Below are 21,740 nucleotides of genomic sequence, written 5' to 3'. Positions count from 1 at the left end.
GTATGAATCAGGGTTTGAACTTACGACCTTCCAGTCTCTGGGTGGACACTCTAACCACAAGGCCACTGAACAGGTCAGGAGCATTTGCTGTCAAAAACAAATTTTACAATGAATCTACGTTTATACATAATTAATGCCATTATGTATGTGAGATTAATCATATGCATTGACGCGTTAACTTGGACAGTAGTGGAAAAAAAAGTAGTGGCACAGTTGGACATGTGAACTCGAAAACCTAGAGATTAATTGAAATTCACTTATAAAGGTTATGGTAATTCTAAATATATGTTCATGCTGAAATTTTACTTGAAAGGCCAAATGTTTTTGTCCTTAGTAAATATTGATTCAACCATCCATCCATCCATCCATCCATCCAACCACATGAACGAAATGTGACATTTATTTTGAAAACTGTTTTCAAATGCGTCCATCATGTATTCTTTGAGTAATAGCTAGCTATTTCTTGTGTTCATACAAATATATATATATATATATTGAAATAAAGGTGTTCTGTTACCTCTGATAGTTTCAGCTGTAGCGTCAACCTTCGTCAAAACTGCCACTCCTTCCTGGAAACTGGTTTCCTGCGCAAACATAGGAAATCTCAAACGGGTAACGTTTTCGATGGCAGTTACTGCAGACTCATTTCATTTCCTTCCCCGCCTGACGCTAAATGTAACTTTTTAGAATCTGCGCTTATAGTTTAGTCGCTTAGAAATACTGTCTGTGTAATATATATTATTTTGTTTTACTGTTAAAACGTCGACATTTTGGTCCACTGAAACTGTTCTCCCCTAAAGCAGAATTACTTTAGCATACCGTTGACACCGGAAAATGTTTAATCAAAGAAAAGCGACATTTCGCATTGTACTTCTCAGAAAATGAAAGTCATATCATAAAGTCGAGGGTCATCACAATTTCCAATTTCTCCCCGTGGTGTGAAATGAAACCGACATGCATATTAAAGTGGCCTTGAAGAGGAAATTCAATTTCCCCCTTTCTGTTCCCTAACTTAGGAAATAAATTAAACGCTGCCTGGATTTGAAATCTAATTATGGTGCACAATCATGCAGGCTCGGAGATGCCGTGTGGTCAATAACACCCTTAGGATGAATATAGAGTTGGAACTTTTCCCTAAAAAAATATGTTATTTTTATCCTCTGCTGCCCCTGTGTCTCGCTTCATGAGAAAGACAAAGAGCCATTTTGTCAACAGCAAACACACAGTTCACATAGTCTTTTGGACTTTAGTTGAGGCAGAAAATTGATTATAAAGACTCTTTGAAGTCTTTGAATGTTGAATGAAAAAGATGACCACTACATACAAGCTAAAAACACCATATGCAGACCACAAATGGATATAATGGAATGCTATAACTACAGTGAACATCTTCTCCCTACTTATTTATGATGCTGAGGGACACTTAGGCTCGTTAAAATTCTGCTACACACTGTTCACACTCGTTATGAGAGACAAGAAGACCGATATATTTTTTTTTTATGCATTCTAACACATAACTAAAAGTCAGTGTACAATGGAGTCAATGGGAGGTCCTCATAAAACACAATAGATAATCATCCAAAAAGCACCAACAATACTCCCTTTGCCATTCGTGACCTGAATATTAACATAGTATTGGTGATATTGTTATCATAAGCGCTAACGCAGACAATCTATTCTTAGCGGCGCCGTGATCAGAGAGGTAACTAGCTTGTGCTGACATATTGACATCATAAGCTGGTGAGCTGCTTTTTCTCCTGGGAGCTCTTGAAAGTTTATTGTAGATCATAAATAATGCCTCTCACCTTGATAGTAGAAGGATGAAGGCATAATCTGGCAAATTGATCAACTTTGTCATCAACTTTAGACCCGGGAATGGTGAGAAATATATTAAATGACGCTAGGTTTCTTTGCAAGGATTATTAGTCATCTAAATTGGAATATATCAACATCCCATCAGTCGGCACTACGGTGACAGCCGACATTGTACAGTACGTGATTATTAGTTATGTTTTTTGGCTGTTATGAAGTCAGTTTGCAGTGAATAGTAATCAGTGATGATGCACCGCCGTATGCTTAAAATTAGTATAATACCTAAATATTAAATGCTATTATGAATGTGCCTGTCACTACATCACATATGTACTAACAGCATGTATTTAAAATGATGATGGAAGTGTTTGAATGTTTTTTAGAGCACTTTGTTGACTCTTCTAGGCTCCATTGTAAGCAAACTTTTGCTCACTTTTATTTGCTAGTTAGAATGCATAAAAAAAGAAAAACATTTGTGTTATTGTCTAACATAAAGATTGTGAATGAAAGTCAAAATTCCAAAACAAGTGCAGTTTCCCTTTAATGATGTTGAACTAGAGTTCAAACCTAATTCAGCTGTGCTGTTTAATTTGGGTGTGAGGTCAACTGACACAGAAGTGCACAGATAGCTTGGATTCCTAATATCGTCGTTAAACAGTGATAGCAAACCAATGTTTGAGTTTGATCAGAAAGGATTAGGTCACATTTGGGGATTTCTTTTGCTGGAATTGAAGTAACTAGGCATTGAATTCTCACTCAGTGCAAGGTCTCAGTGACATTACAAAGACATTCATATGAAGTGGATGCGTGGAAGAACCATGTAGAATCATTCATGCCCACCAGTTTGCATGAATTCCACCATCAACATTTAGTCTGTAGCCAAGATGTGGCGACTAGGGCTTCTTATCTGTTTGTGACTGACTCGTAACATTAATTTTAGTCATAGGAGACATTTCTGGGTACACAAGGAAGCCGGTGAAGGTGATGTATTTGGCATGGTTGCTGTAAGCTCCGAAACCATCTCTCTGGTGGGAGTACAACCACACGGTGTCGCCTGGTTTCAACGACAGCATCAAACTCTGACTCTGCAGCGCTTTCTCTCCGTGACTGTCGTCGTAGATCATTGCCTGCACTTCGAGGTGGTTCTTCATCAGCTTGACGGAGAGAGTCTTCTGCGGAAGCTTGCCTACGTTGAAGGAGAAGTAGTAGGCGCCAGGAATGCGACAGGTGAACATCCCCTCGGTCACGTTGAAGTCCTCCCCGATGTTCACGAATGCAGTGTCAAAGCTGACTGGCTGGTGCTGTGGCACTCCTACTTGATTTACTCCGATTATACTCTGAGTGCGGCCAGCTGAGAATGCAGATCGTGGATCAGCCTCCTCCTCCTCGTCATCCTCCAGACGTTGCAGCCCCTTCTCACCCATCGGGTTCCTCAGTTCAGACCCAACGTCTACTTTGGCTTGGTTATCATTCCACAGCGGTACATTGTCCTGCTGGAGTTGCTGTGGTTTGTAAGCAAGATGGTGCTGCTGCTGGTGTGTCTGGTAGTCGTAGGTGTCGGGGTAGACGAGGTAACCATTGAAGGTGGTGTAGTGTCCAGTGTTGCTATAGAGGGCATAACGAGGATCGCCATGAAGACGCAGCCAAATAGTGTCACCAAACTCCAGTTGCAGCATAACACTCTGGCTCTGTACCTGTAAGGAATGCAAGCAGGTTTTACATTGACTTTAGATTAAGGAATCTGGACTGTAGCAACCGTTGTTTCCACTGTCCACCAGAACACAACCCCATAAACCAGACCTCGGCAAATTATGGCCGGGGGACATTTTTTAGATCTTTAAGAGCGAAACTGTAGCTGCCATTATGATGTGCAGTGATGTTTTCAAATTACCGTAAGTCTTGAACTATACAAAGTATTTCAATGGTTGGAATCTGCGCTTTTGCATGATATACTAGTGACTATGGTAATCTAAGTCACAGCATCTAAGATGAGGCACCAAGCAGTGTGGGTGGGGAACGTTTCCACAGAGTGTTTCCAGAGCGGCCAGCCTGGGTGTCAGGAACAGATGCGGAAGGAGATTTTTACAACAAAGTTCTAAAGCTTAGTGATATATCAGATTTTTCATTTTTTTATTTTCTCCATTGCGTTCATATTTGGCTGTTTGTTGCGTTTCGCTTGATTGTAAAATATGACGATCGAGAGGGGGTGTGACATTCATATGTTGTTAATATTCAGTGCTTTATCGTTCATAGTTAACATTGTAAATCCCACATTCTTTATTTTCATGTATATTCTGGGTGTCTCAGTCAGTAAAAAAAAATAAAATTCCGTTCTATTTTTAAGGCGGTCTGTCATAACATTTTTAGCATTCAATTATTAAAGTTAAAGTTAAAGTACCACTGATAATCACACACACACTAGGTGTGGTGAAATTATTCTCTGCATTTGACTCATCCCCTTGTTCCACCCCCTGGGAGGTGAGAGGAGCAGTGAGCAGCAGCAGTGGCCGTGCTCGGGAACCATTTTGGTGATTTAACCCCCAATTCCAACCCTTGATGCTGAGTGCCAAGCAGGGAGGTAATGGGTCCCATTTTTATGGTCTTTGGTATGACTCGGCTGGGGTTTGAACTAGAGATGTCCGTATCGGCCGATAAATGCTTTAAAATGTAATATCGGAAATGATCGGTATCGGTTTCAAAAAGTAAAATTAATGACTTTTTAAAACGCCGCTGTACGGAGCGGTACACAGACGTAGGGAGAAGTACAGAGCAGTTGCGTCTCCCAGTCAGCAGCCCCTCCCCTCTCCCCTCTCCCACACACAACACAGGAGTTGCAGTACGACTGCAGCATGAGAGGTTTTCTGGCGACGCTTGATGACCTCATCAAACTGCCGCGAGCGGAGCATAACAACAACAAGAGTGTGTTTTTGCCGGTGCTGTAGCCTGGCTAACAAGCGAGCTCGCTCAGTGACTGACTAACGACACCATGTCTATGGTTTGGGATTATTTTAAAGTGTGTCTGACGGATAAAAAACTGGCAATTTGCAATGACTGCAAAAAGTTTGTTATGCGAGGAGGAACCAAGACGTCTTCCTTTAATACGAGCAATTAGATCTCCCACCTCTTCAAGGATCATAAGGAGATACACGATGAATACAAGCGGAAGATGGATGAAAAGCAAACACGGAAAAAAAGTAGTACCACACAGTTGTCGCTTAAAGACAGTTAAAAAACAAAAATACAACAAAAAACACCCCAAGGCGAAAAACTCACGTTGTGGTCTGGGACAACGCACGCAGTATGGCAAAAGCTACGGTGGAGTTTGGTGTGGCTAGTCTGCCCTGCATGGCGCACACTTTGCAGCTTGCAGTGAACGGAGGTGCTCTGTCTCAAAGCAGCATTTCAGAAGCTCTGGCTGACTGGTAGGCCACTTCAAGCACTCACCACTAGCATGCAGCACATTTGTGTTACTCATACAAATACGTTAGAGCAGGGCAGATTGAGCTCAGTTTATAATTTCCTGTTATACAGTATGCCAGGCAGTCTTGCACTAAATGAGGACTATGTTATTGTTTACTTTATTATCATCTAGTACACTCTGGACTGAAGCTGTGTGCCTTCATTGTTTTTGTAGCTGTTGTTTTGAGGCATGTTAAAAAAAAAAAATCACTTTGTGAAAGTCAAAGTATAGTATTTCCCAAAGTTGTAGTGGGTATCAGGATTATCTCAGGGAGAGCATGTCCCAAATTCCAAGCTGCTGTTTTGAGAATTGTTAAAAAAAATAATGCACTTTGTGACTTCAATAATACATATGGCAGTGCCATGTTGGCACTTTCTTCCATAACTTGAGTTGATTTATTTTGGAAAACCTTGTTACATTGTTTAATGCATCCAGCGGGGCATCACAACAAAATTAGGCATAATAATGTGTTAATTCCACGACTGTATATATCGGTATCGGTTGATTTTGGAATCGGTAATTAAGAGTTGGACAATGTCGGAATATCGGATATCGGCAAAAAAGCCATTATCGGACATCTCTAGTTTGAACTCACGACCCACCAATCTCAGGGCTGACACTCTAACCACAAGGCCACTGAGCAAACCTCACACATTATTGTGAGTCTTTGTATTACTGTTCCTAAAAATCAGATATACCGGCCCCCAGACACATTTTTTTCTCTAAATTTGGCCCCCAAATCAAAATATTTTCCCAGGCCTGCCATAAAACTAAGAACACATGGCTCTACTCAAGAGTTTTGACATAAGAAGACCAGGGACGTTTTAAAGGAAAGTGATGGTACTAATGTGTCTGATGTGTTTTCTAGTACAGTCTTTGCTCGCTACGTCACGCTTCAAATATCGCGGCTTCACCACGTTGCAGATTTAAAAGAAATAAATACCTTTTTCGTATTTTACGTATTTTTTACCTAAATTAAGTGTTCAATTAAAGGGGGTGTCTGCAACCTTTACACAGATGCCAAATGGGCACTAACTTCTCCAATGTGTTTTAAGTATTATACTTAAAACCACTTACGGCTCTTTAGATGTAATGACGCACACTATGTACATACGTAACATATTTTAGCTTTGTGTTTTGTTAGCTTATAATAGCGATTTGGATAGCTAATGTTCCTTGTTTGTATATTCTGTCATAACAACAACATGACTGCAAATCCTCCATTGCTTCTCTTAGACTGCCTTTGTATATGGGCACGCTATCCAAGCGAAGCGACAGTATGAGTGACAAGCCTCAACCTCCAACAATGTCTTTGACCGGAAGTGTTTTTTTCATTCAATATACGGTACATTTTTAAAACTATGGATATTTTAAAAATATTTATGTTCTCTGTCTATCTGTGTTGGCCCTGTGATGAGGTGGCGACTTGTCTAGGGTGTACCCCACCTTCCGCCCGAATGCAGCTAAGATAGGCTCCAGCACTCCCCGCAACCCCGAAAGGGACAAGCGGTAGAAAATGGATGGATGGCTGGATGTTCTGTTAAACCACTAAAGGTAACATAAGCTAGCCGGTCATGTTCTTGTTGGATTTTTTGGTTTGTGAACAAGTTGCAAACATCACCTTTAAGTCTTACTAACATCTTAGCCTTACGTTTCCCACCTAGGCCTTCAGTGATGTCCGACTTCAACGATTACCTCTCAAAATACCATAATTGATGTCACCACATGACCATTGCTGGATAAATACTATATACAGGAACACATTTACGCACTACTGCGCATTGAATGACCTCAACAGTGTACAAAACAGGTTCTTTTCTGGTGCATTTAAAAATAAATTAAAACGCATCAGCAATTAAAACATATCTTATGTGGTACTGTCAAAATTAAAATTGCAGAAAAACATACTAAAAGTGAAAAAATAAAATATGTGAACTCACAATTTGTAACACTATTCGACGCTGTATATGCCAGTGGTACCCCTTGTCGTCTGCTTATTTGAGTAGAAATTTCATCGCCAGAACAGCTGAGCTAGCTTCCGGAGTTGGCCGACATCGTATCACTAGATGTAGTTTCTTTTTAAATATCCTTCTTGAAAATGGCCTTGCAAATATATATATGCCACTTAATCAACGTTCTAGCTACGGCACAACACTTCCCGCTTCCTGCTAAATTGAAACTTGTGATTGGATACTCACTTTGGAATGACAAGTGAGTATCCAATCACAGTCTCGTTAACATCAGGTTACTTAGATAGGCTACTGTCAACAACTTGTGATCTGATTGGCTATCCCAACTGTCTCTCAACTCTATGTGTTCTGAAATTAATCCGCTAACGGTCCCAACGAGTATCCAATCACAGGACACGTAAATGTCACGTTCAACGTGAGGCCATCTAGAAGGCCTTACTGACAACAACTCGTGATCTGATTGGCTATCGCAACTGTCTATCATCTGTATGTCCCCGTTCGCTTACAGTGCACAAACGCCCGTATTGGCGACAGCATGGCAACATAAGCTAGCTGAATTCTGATTGGATACAAACTAAAACTAAAAACAACAGCACTGGAAGGAGCATAATATGACATGAAGAGAATATGAATACTTTTAGATATTTAGGGAAAGTAAATAAAAAAATAATTGTATCTTTAACCATGATCATGATTTCTGGTTATGTTTGGCCAGCATAGAAGGCCTCGCTGGCCCTGACGGCACACCACTGCATTTTAGGTTATATGTAATACAGTATTACAGTGCAGTTTTTGTCTTATTTTTGATTATTATGTTGTGGCGATTGATTAAGATAGATACCAGACAGGACTTGTGTTTCCAGGTTAGGGTTGAACGCTGCCAACAACATGGGTGCTAATGTCGGCGCTACAGTATCTTTGCCGCGACAATCAAGTTGACTAGCTTTTGGCAGGCCAACATTTTGATGCACTTCATTTTCGACTCCTGCTTCACCCTTAAAGGCCTACTGAAATGAAATGTTCTTATTTAAACGGGGATAGCAGGTCCATTCTATGTGTCATACTTGATCATTTCGCGATATTGCCATATTTTTGCTGAAAGGATTTAGTAGAGAACATCGACGATAAAGTTCGCAACTTTTGGTCGCTGATAAAAAAGCCTTGCCTGTACCGGAAGTAGCGTGACGTCACAGGTTGTGGAGCTCCTCACATCTGCACATTGTTTACAATCATGGCCAGCAGCAGCGAGAGCGATTCGGACCGAGAAAGCGACGATTACCCCATTAATTTGAGTGAGGATAAAATATTTGTGGATGAGGAAAGTGAGAGTGAAGGATTAGAGGGCAGTGGAAGCGATTCAGATAGGGAAGATGCTGTGAGAGGCGGGTGGGACCTGATATTTAGCTGGGAATGACTACAACAGTAAATAAACACAAGACATATATATACTCTATTAGCCACAACACAACCAGGCTTATATTTAATATGCCACAAAGTAATCCGCATAACAAACACCTCCCCCCTCCCGTCCATATAACCCACCAATACAAATCAAACACCTGCACAACACACTCAATCCCACAGCCCAAAGTACCGTTCACCTCCGTAAAGTTCATACAGCACATATATTCCCCCAAAGTTACGTACGTGACATGCACATAGAGGCACGCACGTACGGGCAAGCGATCAAATGTTTGGAAGCCAAAGCTGTACTCACAGTAGCGCGTCTGCTATCCAACTTAAAGTCCTCCTGGTTGTGTTGCTGTAGCCAGCCGCTAATACACCGATCCCACCTACAGCTTTCTTCTTTGCGGTCTTCATTGTTCATTAAACAAATTGCAAAAGATTCACCAACACAATTTTGCGATGAAAACAGACGACTTAATAGCTGGCCACAATGGTGTCCCAATACTTCCGTTCAATCCGTGACGTCAAGCGCAAACGTCATCATACCTAGATGTTTTCAGCCGGATATTTCCCGAGAAATTTAAAATTGCACTTTATAAGTTAACCCGTATTGACATGTGTTGCAATGTTAAGATTTCATCATTGATATATAAACTATCAGACTGCGTGGTCGGTACTAGTGGGTTTCAGTAGGCCTTTAACACACCTTCACATTGGTGAACCTTTGATGCGATCGATGTCAAAAGACTCATATACCGGCACACCACTAAACCGCCTAAAGCCTGCTGAGGCCCATGATATTGGTTAGCTATTTATATTTAAAGCGGTAACCTGTTTGGATTAAGTTTGCCCTCATCCTTTGATTCTATTGGCATTTGAAAAAAATATTTTTATTCTCTATCAAGATTTCGTGCCGACCACAACTCTGAAAGGCCTACATTTTCAATGTAGCTTGAGTGGTTTATGAGTTGTCGAATCTCCAAGCAAAATCTGAACCTTGTCCCGAAGCGGTCACGTGGTACAGCCCTGTAGCGAGGCTTCACACGTCGTAATTTCCTGCTCCTCCCCTACATGAGGCAAGCCTCGATACACGCTTTGCGGAAAACGCCCCTTTCAGTACTCGACACACGCCCCGAAGCCTCGCTACATTTCGTCCCATCACTAACATAAATACAGCATTTAGAGTACATTAAATTGTTACGGAATTTAGTGGTTACATACGCACTTTTTATTAATACTGTACAAAAAGAAAAAGACCGTGTTACGTGCCAGCGGTGAAAGAATACAAAGGCAAAGTAAACCGTAGTCACCGTCTCTATTGTTCTTTTTGCTTAATTTTCTGCCTTTTTTTACGACTCCCAACCGTAAAATATGCTCTGAGGAGAAGAGAAGTGAAGAAATCATCATTGGATGCATGCCCGGACGTCCTCCTCCCTACTGCGGGGTTATAATCTGTGACCTCAACGCCTTGAGCTTCCCAGATGGATGGCAAACACTCAATATGGTTGCTGTTTGTTTACCTTTAGCAGTGCAGGTGTGAGCGTATTTCAAAGGTTTAGTGGCGAATATACAAGCCAGTTATCATCAAAAAAGCTGAATGTGTTGAGGTGGATCCATATAGACCAGACCTGGGCAATTATTTTGATTTGTGGGGCCAAATTTGGAGAAATATATATATGTATATATAAATATATATGTGTAAGCTGTGAAAATCTGCTGTACAGTATGTGTGTATGTGTGCGTGGGTCCTATTTTTAGGAACCCTAATACAAAACCTCACAATAATGTCTGATTGAATGCTAAAACCGTTATGACAAACCGCCTTAAAAAACGGAATGTAATTTTACATTTTTTTACTGAATGAGACACCCAGAATGTACATGAAAATAAAGAATGTGGGATTTACAATATTACCTATGAACGATAAAATACTGAATATTGACAACATATGAACGTCACACCCCCTCTTGATCGAAATATTTTACAATCAAGCAAAACGCAAAAAAAATGCAACAAATACAGAAATATGAACACGAATGGTAAAAAAAAAACCCCACCTACGATCTCATATATCTGACATATCACTAAGCTTTAGAACTTTGTTGTAAAAATCTCCTTCTGCGTCTGTCCCGGACACCTGCATTTCAGGCTAGCTGCTCTGGAAACACTCTGTGGAAACGTTCCCCACCCACACTGCTTGGTGCCTCGTCAGATCTGTTGTGACTTAGATGACCATAGTAACTAGTATATCATACAAAAGCGCAGATTGCAACCATTGAAATACTTTGTGTAGTTCAAGACTTATGTTAATTTATAAACACCACTGCACATCATAATGGCAGTTACAGTTTCCATCTTAAAGATAAAAAAAATAATAATTAGGTATGTCCGGCGGGCCAGATTGAAAAGCTTAACGGGCCGCATGCAGCCCCCGGGCCTTAATTTGCCAAGGTGTGATATAGACTCTTAATAATAAAATGTTTTCTATCAGGGGTGTCCAAAAGTTTAAATCTGCAGGGGCCGCTTTGTACTTTTTTGTACATTCAAAACCCTAAAATATGTCATGATCTCACCCGACACTTATTATCAGTTTTTTGTATTTGTATTATTTCCAGTCAAGCACGCTTATTTTTCGGTCCACATTCTGTTTGCCTCCATTTGCTACCACTCTAATTAGTCTGGCTCCGTCACCTGTACCTGCTTGGCAATCAGGGAACACCTGTCCCTGGTTGCCAATCAGAATGCTTTTCGGAACTGGATTATTTTGCTTTGCACCTCAACGTTTTACCTTTGCGCTTCATACGCCCATTTTCCATTTGAGCGCCTGCCTTACCTTAATAGAGAGGCCTGTAGTGTCTGCATACAAACAATGAAACGTAACAAAAAACAATGCATTGTTGTTCAATCAATTCTTAATAGTATTTTTATGTATTTATAATAGTATCATCATTACCTTATAGGGCTTTAGCAAGAAAATTGTACATATGCTCTAAAAACACCATGTAGAAGACGCACAGGTCAACACAATTTTGGTTTTCGGGCCCCATTTTTGGGGCAAATTGGGCTGATTCCATTTTTCTTAATCAAAAATGTATTTTGTCTGTGTAAAAAACAAGCTGCGGGCCTGATTTAAATGATCAACCAAAGTTAGCTTTTCATTTTATCCGGTTGACCACACTTTCTACACTTGCAAGGAGAAAAAGTACAAAAGTATCTGGATGTTACATATATTAAAAGGAAAACTGCATTTAAAAAAAAAATTCTGCCCGTCGTCCACAATCCTTATGTAAGAAAAAAACACATTTCTTTCCCTTTTCTGTGCAATCAAAAGAGTAAAAAAGGGCTAGCACGAGGCGGCTAACAATGCATGTAATGGGGATTCCCCTATTTTGCCTATAAAGCTCTCTTAAAAAATGCCAACATTACTCTACAAACATGCAATGACCTGTACATATTAACAAAAGCATAGCGACATTGTTATCGTAGGAGCTAAATCCGAGGAACTACTTTTCTGGCGTAGTGACACAGCGTCTTGCTCAAACTGCTTCTGCTACTGCTGCTGAATCACCTTTGAGCTTAGAAAAGTTTTACACTTAGATGTTCCACAACCAACTAACCAACACAACATTTGGAAAGACCGTAGCAGTGAACACCGGCTCTCAACTTAACTAGACAACATCACCAGGCTCGGCAAGACGCTCGTTTGCTCCCAGCATTTTTCACCCAAAGATTATGCTGAATTCACCAGCTAAAACAAAGAGCACAAGTCTTGTGCTGAAAGATACAACCATCTCACCAGTTGGCATTCCAGTGAGAGCGGCCATAGTAAGTCACCGTTTAACTAAGTTCGTATTTAGTTTAGCAATAGTGCGACATGATGGCTTAGTGTTTCACTATAGCATCCAGCTTCTAAAAAACTGTAGCTCATCCTCCACATATTCAGGCTCAAAAAGATACGGTTCTGGATCATCATTTGACCCAAACTAGTCGTCGCTGGCTCTCACAAAGTCTGCCAACATTAGCAGTAGCAAACACAACATGCGCTCTCTAAAGTTAAAGTTAAAGTTAAAGTTAAAGCCATGCTATTGTTGTTGGCGAAAGTAGCGTTATATTGCTATGGAATCCTTGCCTGTTACTCCATCACATATATAATTACAGCATAACTATAAAACGTTGGAGTTAGTTTTTTTTTAACCTTTTTTTTAGAGGGTGAATTCCCCTTACCTGTATTGTTAGCTACCTCATGCTAGCAGTTTTTTACTATTGAGAATGCATAGAAAGGAACATGTGTTCTTGTTATGTTTCTGTTGCTCGCCTGCCTTCCCTATTATTTTGTCCCCACTGTTGTCTTTTGTTTCTCCTCCTCAGTGCTCCCTTCCTCGGCGGAGGATGGCCTAATTGGACACACCTGGTCCTAATTTGTCACTGGGCTATTTAGGCAGGGCACTGACAGCTTGTCCTTGCTGGTGAATTGCTTCCTGTGCCGTCCACAATTCATACCTAGCTCCCACGCTTATGCCGCGGGTCAGTTTTGATTTGTTTTTATTTTATTTATTCAATGTTTAAACTCTAACCCCCATTTTTTTGTTGTCCTCCCCAGAGGTTGAGAGTTTAAACTGAACATTCCCAGTGTGTCCTGGCCATTCTCTAGTCTAGCCGATCGCCTCATTGTGGACTAGATTTTATGGTGTGTACTTTTGCCCCATCTCATTATTTTTTTGGACAATGTTTATTTTATGGTGTGCATTTTTGGCCCGTTACCTTTTGTTTGGATTATTATAGGTACTGCACTTTTAGCTACCTTGCCTCATGTCTCTGCATCAAGGGATCTACTATTGACTGAGCCATGGCACTTGTCTCACTTAAGGATTGTGGATGATTGGCAAAATTGTAAAAGTGCAATTTCTGTTCAAGCATTAAGTCATGAAAGATGCACAGGGCGGGTCAAAATGACCGTGGATCTTACGAATGCAAGCACCTTCGAAGTATCACAATAAATGTGGCAGCTTTAATTCTTCCATTCCATCTTTTTATTACTGTATTTTAAGTTTTGAGTGTGTTCTGTGTATAGTAGGGTTGTACGGTATACCGGTTTTAATATAGTACCGCAATACCAATGAATCATATTCGGTACTATACGGCCTCTGAAAAGTACCGCGCCCCTGTCGTCGTCACGTCGTGTCATTGCTGGTTTACGAACAAACGAGCATGTTCGGCAGCGCACAATCACGGAGTACTTACAAGCGGACAAGATGTGTAGACAGAAAAGTTGAAACCAGACGCATTTTGACTTAAAAAACGATAAAGGTGAAGTTACAACACTGAAACGCCCACCGGAAGAGGTGCTTTAAGACATGGCTAGCTAGCTAGCGGCTAAAGTTCAGCCGCAGTCGGCAGTGTTGTAGCTACTTCTAAATCACTAATCCTCGCCTCCATGGCGATAAATAAAGTATGTTTCTTACAAGTATCATCCCTGTAGGACGAGGAATAGCTAAACATGCTTCACTACACATCGTAGCTCACTGGCGTCGAAATGTAAACAAACGCCATGGGTGGATCTACACCTGACATCCACTGTAATGATACCGAGTACAGGAGCGTATCAAGTCGATACTACTATGATTACGTCGATATTTTTTGGCATCACAACATCTTTTTTCGTTCTTTAAAAATGTATATTATGTTTATAAACTCAGGAAATATGTCCCTGGTTACATGAGGACTTTGAATATGACCAATTTTTGATGCTGTAACTACTTGGTTTTGGATTGATACCTAAATTGTGGTATCATCCAAAACTAATGTAAAGTATCAAACAACAGAAGAATAAGTGATTATTACATTTTAACAGAAGTGTAGATAGAACATGTTAAAAGAGAAATTAAGCAGATATTGACAGTAAATGAACAAGTAGATTAATCATTCATTTTCTACCCCTTGTCCTTAACAATGTTGACAAAATAATAGAATGATAAATGACACAATATGTTACTGCATATGTCAGCAGACTAAATTAGGAGCCTTTGCTTGCTGTACAAGTTGTCTTGTATGTTCACTATTTTATTTAAGGACAAACTTGCAATAAGAAACATATGTTTAATGTACCCTCAGATTTTTTGTTAAAATAAAGCCAATAATGCAATTTTTTGTGTTCCGCTTTACTTAGAAAAGTATCGAAAACTACCGAAAAGTATCTAAATAATTTTGGTACCGGTACCAAAATATTGGTAGTGTGATTGACTTAAGTGTTAATATATAGCAATAATTTAGTTTTACATTTTGATTGACAGTAAACCAATCTGTGGTAGCCCAACAACCAGCTGTAAAAGTGAAATACAATTTCCAATGTTGCGTTAGTTATCCGATAAAATTTGTCTGTAATACAGTAATGTAATGCATTACAGTAATGTCGATAGTCACATTCCAGGTGATGTATGTAATCCAAAAGTAAAGCAAAGCAGGCATTATTTTTTCATGTAACTGGTAATGTGTATTGATTACTTTGTGTGTGGGTGTGTGTTTGTGTGTGTGTGTGTACATGTTTCCTCTCTCTTGGGGAGTTGCCATTGTTGTTGAATGCTACAGTGGGCTTTGTATACTACACAAGAACGCTGCTGCAGTAACGCAGAGTTGACCTACCTTTTTCTCCTCGCCGGCATTCTCCTCATACACAATAGCTTGCACCTCGTTCCTATTTTTCATCAGCATCACGGACAAGTCTTTGTGGGGGAACTTTCCCACCGTGAAGGAGAAGTAGTAAGCCCCTGGGATTCGGCAGTGGAACAAGCCTGTCTTTGGGTTGAAGTCCTCGCCGATATTGACATAGACTGCGTCGAAGGTCACGGTCATCTTGGGCCCACCTTCCATACTGTTGGTTCGTGCCACCGAGAAAGCCGACCGTAGTTCAGCGTTGTCCAGCAGACGAGCAAAACTCATCACCACGCCTGCATTGCTCAGACATAGTAGGCCAATCAGCATGCTCGCTGGGAGCAGCATCTTGTCTCTAGAGAAATGGACAAAATCAGAAAATGAGTCAAATCATTGTGCATGTGATCAACAACACTTAAGTTACCATGAATACCGGATTAAAAGCTATTTTTTTCCTACGCTTTGAACCCTGCGGCTTATAAAACAGTGCAGCTATTAAATGGACTTTTTTTTTGCAAATAGTTTAAAAAAAGAAAAACAGGCACACACCGAAGAGGTGTGTTATTGTTTGAGCTATGGCGCCATCTTTTGGACGAGGTTGATCACTGCAGGCGCTGCAGTGCTCTTCTTTTCTTCTAGCCGCTTTCAGCGTCACTACTACTATGGATTTTTCATCACTCCAAGCCGCGTTTTTAAGTTTTACAATATAACTAAATCGGTTTATACTTACTAAATTGTCCCATGTTTTATGTCCTTAGGACGGTTTTCATTCATATTTGTACAAGCTATCGTAATGTAATGAAGCCAGCTAATATGTTAACACGTTTACGAGTCTCTGTGCTGGTATTATTAACTTACAATGGCATTTTTTTTGTATTGTTTCACAAATTTAATTAAATCAAATTGTCAACCCAAGAATTGGAATCGAATCGTGGGTTGTTGTAAGAGTAACAACCCTAATGCAAACAAAAAAAAATCTGATTTGACAGTAAAAAACCTTAGTGGAAGACAGCCCTATTACTTGTAAAAACACAAAACTACACAAAACTTCTACTACTATACAACTGCTCTAACTAGTTTGTAGGTGGCTGTAAAGTGCTCTGCTGCTGCATTGAAAGCTTGAGTCGTAAAGGCTGTGAACTACTATCTGCAATATATCTGTTGCCAGGCAACCAAAAAACCTGCTTTAAAAAATCTAAATGCACTATATTCATGAATACTGATATGTGTATGAATGCTGAGCTATTTAAATTTTTAGAAAAGGCATACAGTATAGTTTAAGCAAAATTTCAACTTCACCCTTCATCTATTATACACATGTATTGCCTTTGAGGTTTAGCTTTATATTCATGTCAGACATCCAACCAACACTAATATTAAATCTCTTTAAACGGCATCTGATCAGTAACTGTGGCTTCCAGTTGATCAGATTGTCCAAATGGAGGTTTGTTATTTTCAAATATATTTTCCAATTTCAGTAAATGTATAATTTTTGGGGGAAAAAAATCAGAATTAAAAAAAAACGTTTACTATATTTTTTTCCCCCTTGCTTCTGCTGGCAAAATAAATCATTGCCTTTCTTCATTTGTGAGTCTAAACATATTAATATCATATTTTTGTTGTTTCTTTGTATGGGGTGCTGAATGTAACATTTCAATCTGCCATGTCTGTGTGATCATGTTTTGTTTTAGTCATGTCCTGTTTGGTTTTGGTCACTTAGTTCCTGCTTTTTCACTCCCTTGTTTTGTTTCCATGGTTACCCATTAGTTTCACCTGTTCCACATTTGGACTCACACACCTGTCACCAATCATGTCACTGTTATTTAAGCCTGTCTTTTTCTGTTTGTCGGCCTGGCGACATTAACTCTGTTTGACTTCTGCTACCCGGATGGGTCAAATGCAGAGGACAAATTTCACCACATCTAGTGTGTGTGTGACAATCATTGGTACTTTAATCTTTAATCTTTAATGTTACCCATGCTACCATAGTTCCATGCCAAGTGAGTTTTTTCTATTTTTATGTTCCAAGTAAGTTTTTGTTTATTGTCCATTGATTTGCCTTTGTGGTAGTTTTTGTTTCTTAGCCAAGTTTATCTCCGCCTTGAGCGCACTTTTTGTTTGTACCTTTTGTTAGTGTTAAAATAAAATCATGTATTTACCTCCAAGCCATGTCCGATCCAACTTTACTTGCATCTCGGGAAAACAAGCACCCCATAGTCCACGTCGTTATGACAAATCACACTTTTCTAGCTGGTATATTTTAAATATTTAGCTGAATTTTCCCACATTTGGCTTGTCTTCACATTGCAGGTATGGTGAATTTTAATGTAAAATTGTATATCTAAATTTAAATGTTATATACAGTTGGAGTTGTCCCGATACCAATAATATACCAGAATGTATATTGATACTTTTCGATACTTTTCAAAATGAAGGGAACTACAAACAATGTCAATATTGGCTTTATTTTAACATAAAATCTTACAATTCAATAAACATGTTTCCTATTGCACTCAAAGAACAATTTTAGAAGGTTAAAATATAATTTAAAGGACATTAAACACATTGGGTTCTTCCTGTTGGACTGAAAGAACAATTTACAGTTTTCCATGTTACATATAATCTGCCGTAATCAAGGATTAGGTTAGAATATATGACATATTAAATTATGCATGATTCATGGTTTCCACTCCTGGTCTGTGCTTTAAGAAAAATAAGATTATTAGTAAGTACTAAAAACAAAACTATGGATAAATGTACAGATATAAGCCATGTAGCAGGTAAAACACACGTGTTAAAAAACCCCCACAAATTGTAGCAATTTGTTACAATATTATTATAATTACTTTATTAGTACCGGTGCACCATTCAACCCTATATACAGTACATGTTAAATATACTGTAAATATTGAATGTTATATGTACGTTAAATATAAGTGTCTAAATGGTAAATGTTAAATTAAATTGTAAGTGTTCCATTCAAATCTAAATGTTAAAAAATATAAAAGTTAATTGCTAAAAGTCCTCATTGGCGTGGTGAAGGCGTGTTTGTGTGGGCCGAGATGCGAGAAAATGGTAGCAATTTGTTACAATATCATTATTATAATTATTTTATTAGTACCGGTGCACCGTACAACCCTGTATACAGTATATGTTGAATAAAGTATCAAATGTTATATATGTATGTTAAATATAAGTGTCTAAATGGTAAATGTTAAATTAAATTCTAAGTGTTCAATTCACATCTAAATGTTAAAGAATATAAAAGTTAATTGCTAAAAGTCCTCATTGGCTTTGCACATCCGCATTTGCGCCACCAGCTGTCAGAGGTGAAGGCGTGTTTGTGTGGGCCGAGATGCGAGAAAATGGTGAAATATTTGCACTTAGCAAGACATTTAGATTCAACATTTATATTTAACATTTAGATTTGCCATTTTTATATTAAGATATACAATTTAGATTAAACTTTTACAGTATATTTAATATTGAGAATTAGATTTAAAATTTTGATCCAACATTTATTTTATATTTGACATTTTGATGAACATTTACATTAAATTCATATTCACCATTTATTGTATACCTCAAATGTTAAGAACATTTTCTAAATGTGAGAAAAGCAAGCTGAATATCTAAAATACTTTATATCAGATAGAAAAGTGTGCTTGTTTCTTTTGTTTTTTTTTACAACCCATATGTTTAATTGTTTGAAAAATTATAAAAAATTGTAACACATTTGTGCACTGCACAAAGGGCTGAATAAATATAAGCCAAAAAGACTAGATTTTAGGAAAAAAACACAAAAAACTAGAGAAATTATCTGTCCATGCAGCTAGTTAATTTTACTTGATAAAACATCCTAAATTAGGATTTGTATATCTAGAAATTTGCAAGACTTTTAAGATAGAAATAAGTATTTATTTCTGGAAAAACGAGCGATACTTACAGTTCTTAAATAAAGCATCCTCGGGATGTTGTGGAATCTTTAAACAAGATTTTCTATGTGAGGAAAACCAAAATATCTTATTTAAATAGTTATTTTCTCGAATTTAAATTTTTTTAAATAGACTAGATAAAATGTCATTATTAATGCAAAAATTAAGATTATGCTATAGAGCAGTGGTGTCAAACGTACGGCCTGAGGGCCGGAACAGGCCCGCGAACAGGATTCATCCGGCCCGCGGGATGAGTTTGCTAAGAATAAAAATTAACCTGAATTTTTTTAATGAATGGAACAGCTGTTCTAAATGTGTCCACTGGATGTCGCAATAGCAATTCTTTGTATCTTTGTAGATGATACTACATATGTACAAAATAAACTACATGATGTTAGTACATCAGTCAAGGAAAATGATCAAACTACATAAATAAAACCCTGTAATTTGATTTTGAGACAATTTTTTTATCTTGATAGATTGAAAATTGACACCAATGAGTTGACTGATGAACATTATCACATAATTTATTCAGAAAATATAAATAACGACAAATAATTAACCGCAACATGTAAGTGTAAAAAAAACAAACCCCAACAACATTATGATTTGTACATTTGTGCTTGTTCTATTTTTAAACAAAGAAAACAGTCTGAAGTTGTCTTTATTTTTAAGTTATCGTGCCGTGATTTTACCAGTCCGGCCCACTTGGGAGTAGATTTTTCTCCATGTGGCCCCCGATCTAAAATGAGTTTGACACTCCTGCTAAAGAGTCAATGACTAAAAATAGGTCAATAGCTCTTAAAAGTAAGAACATTTCTACAAATAACATTTTAAAGGCCTACTGAAATGAATTTTTTTTATTTAAACGGGAATAGCAGATTCATTCTATGTGTCATACTTGATCATTTCGCGATATTGCCATATTTTTGCTGAAAGGATTTAGTATAGAACAACGACGATAAAGTTCGCAACTTTTGGTAGCTGATTAAAAAAAAGCCTTGCCTGTACCGGAAGTAGCGTGACGTCACAGGAGGAAGGATTCCTCACAATTCCCCGTTGTTTACAATGGAACGAGAGAGATTCGGACCGAGAAAGCGACGATTACCCCATTAATTTGAGCGAGGATGAAAGATTTGTGGATGAGGAACGTTAGAGTGAAGGACTAGAGTGTAGTGCAGGGTGTATCTTTTTTCGCTCTGACCGTAAATTAGGTACAAGCTGGCTCATTGGATTCCACACTCTCTCCTTTTTCTATTGTGGATCACGGATTTGTATTTTAAACCACCTTGGATACTATATCCTCTTGAAAATGAGAGTCGAGAACGGGAAATGGACATTCACAGTGACTTTTATCTCCACGTCAATACATCGACGAAGCACTTTAGCTACGGAGCTAACGTGATAGCATCAGGCTCAAAGGCAGATAGAAACAAAATTTAAAAAAACCCTGACTGGAAGGATAGACAGAAGATCAACAATACTATTAAACCATAAACATGTAAATACACGGTTAATAATTTCCAGCTTGGCGAAGTTTGACAATTGAAGCTAACTTAGCTACGGAGCGGCGGCGGGCGTTGTAGCTTTCGACGACACCCCGGCCGCCATCAGTCGGCAAGAAACATATATTTCCCCAAAGTTACGTACGTGACATGCACATAGCGACACGCACGTACGGGCAAGCGATCAAATGTTTGGAAGCCAAAGCTGTACTCACGGTAGTGCGTCTGCTATCCAGCTCAAACACAACACAACCTCCTGGTTGTGTTGCTGTAGTCTGCTGCTAATACACCGATCGCACCTACAACTTTCTTCTTTGCAGTCTCCATTGTCCATTAAACAAATTGCAAAAGATTCACCAACATATATATATATATATATATATATATATATATATATATATATATATATATATATATATATATATATATGAAATACTTGAGTTGGTGAATTCTAGCTGTAAATATACTCTCCTCTTAACCACGCCCCTAACCACGCCCCTAACCACGCCCCCCGCCCCAACCACGCCCCCACTCCCACCCCGACCTCCCGATATTGGAGGTCTCAAGGTTGGCAAGTATGCCTATTAGTGACTTTTCTGATCCGTTCCCTCATTAAAGTTTCATTAAAAAAGTGTAGTTTCTGCAACTTTACTTTAGATGTGTGACAAGAAACTGCACAGTAGGTAGCATATTCACCTCACAGTCAGGAGGGTTCCAATTTGTGTGGAGGACATTTTCACCGCCTGTGCCGTTTGCATTGTCATGCACATGTAAGTTAAATTAATTGGAGACTCTAAATCAGGAGTGTCCAAAGTGCAGCCCGGGGGCCATTACCGGCCCATAGCTTGTTTTTTCGTGGCACAACCATTAGCAGGGCTGCCAAGCGTCATGCTTTGAGTGTGACAGTAATGCAATTTAACCCTTTCTCACACCAAACACGTCAATAATGAATAAAGCAAAACATGTTCTAGACCAAAAATCACTTCATATTCTCTACTGCTCG

At 38.9% G+C, this 21,740-nt stretch overlaps 1 protein-coding gene and 1 long non-coding RNA gene across 2 annotated transcripts in view; one reads left to right on the top strand and one right to left on the bottom strand.

Moving 5' to 3' along the window:
• Positions 1-457: 457 nt before the first annotated feature.
• Positions 458-21,740, bottom strand: part of c1qtnf4 (C1q and TNF related 4) — an 87,008-nt gene continuing 65,725 nt past the window's right edge. The window contains exons 2-3 of the mRNA XM_062030576.1: positions 15,289-15,652; positions 458-3,506 (exon numbers count right to left, since the gene is read on the bottom strand). Coding sequence (XP_061886560.1) covers positions 2,706-3,506; positions 15,289-15,652 — 1,165 coding nt within the window. The 3' untranslated portion in view covers positions 458-2,705. The remainder of the gene's footprint in view (positions 3,507-15,288; positions 15,653-21,740) is intronic.
• LOC133638215 (uncharacterized) lies at positions 13,122-13,548 on the top strand. Its single transcript, XR_009823598.1, has 3 exons — positions 13,122-13,173; positions 13,250-13,336; positions 13,432-13,548. It is a non-coding gene; the product is annotated as an uncharacterized LOC133638215 (long non-coding RNA).

The sequence above is a fragment of the Entelurus aequoreus genome, linkage group LG02 (assembly GCF_033978785.1).
Source record: "Entelurus aequoreus isolate RoL-2023_Sb linkage group LG02, RoL_Eaeq_v1.1, whole genome shotgun sequence".
Lineage (NCBI taxonomy): Eukaryota > Metazoa > Chordata > Actinopteri > Syngnathiformes > Syngnathidae > Entelurus > Entelurus aequoreus.
Note: the sequence above shows the minus strand (reverse complement) of the source record. Positions and strands in the feature narration are given on the sequence as shown.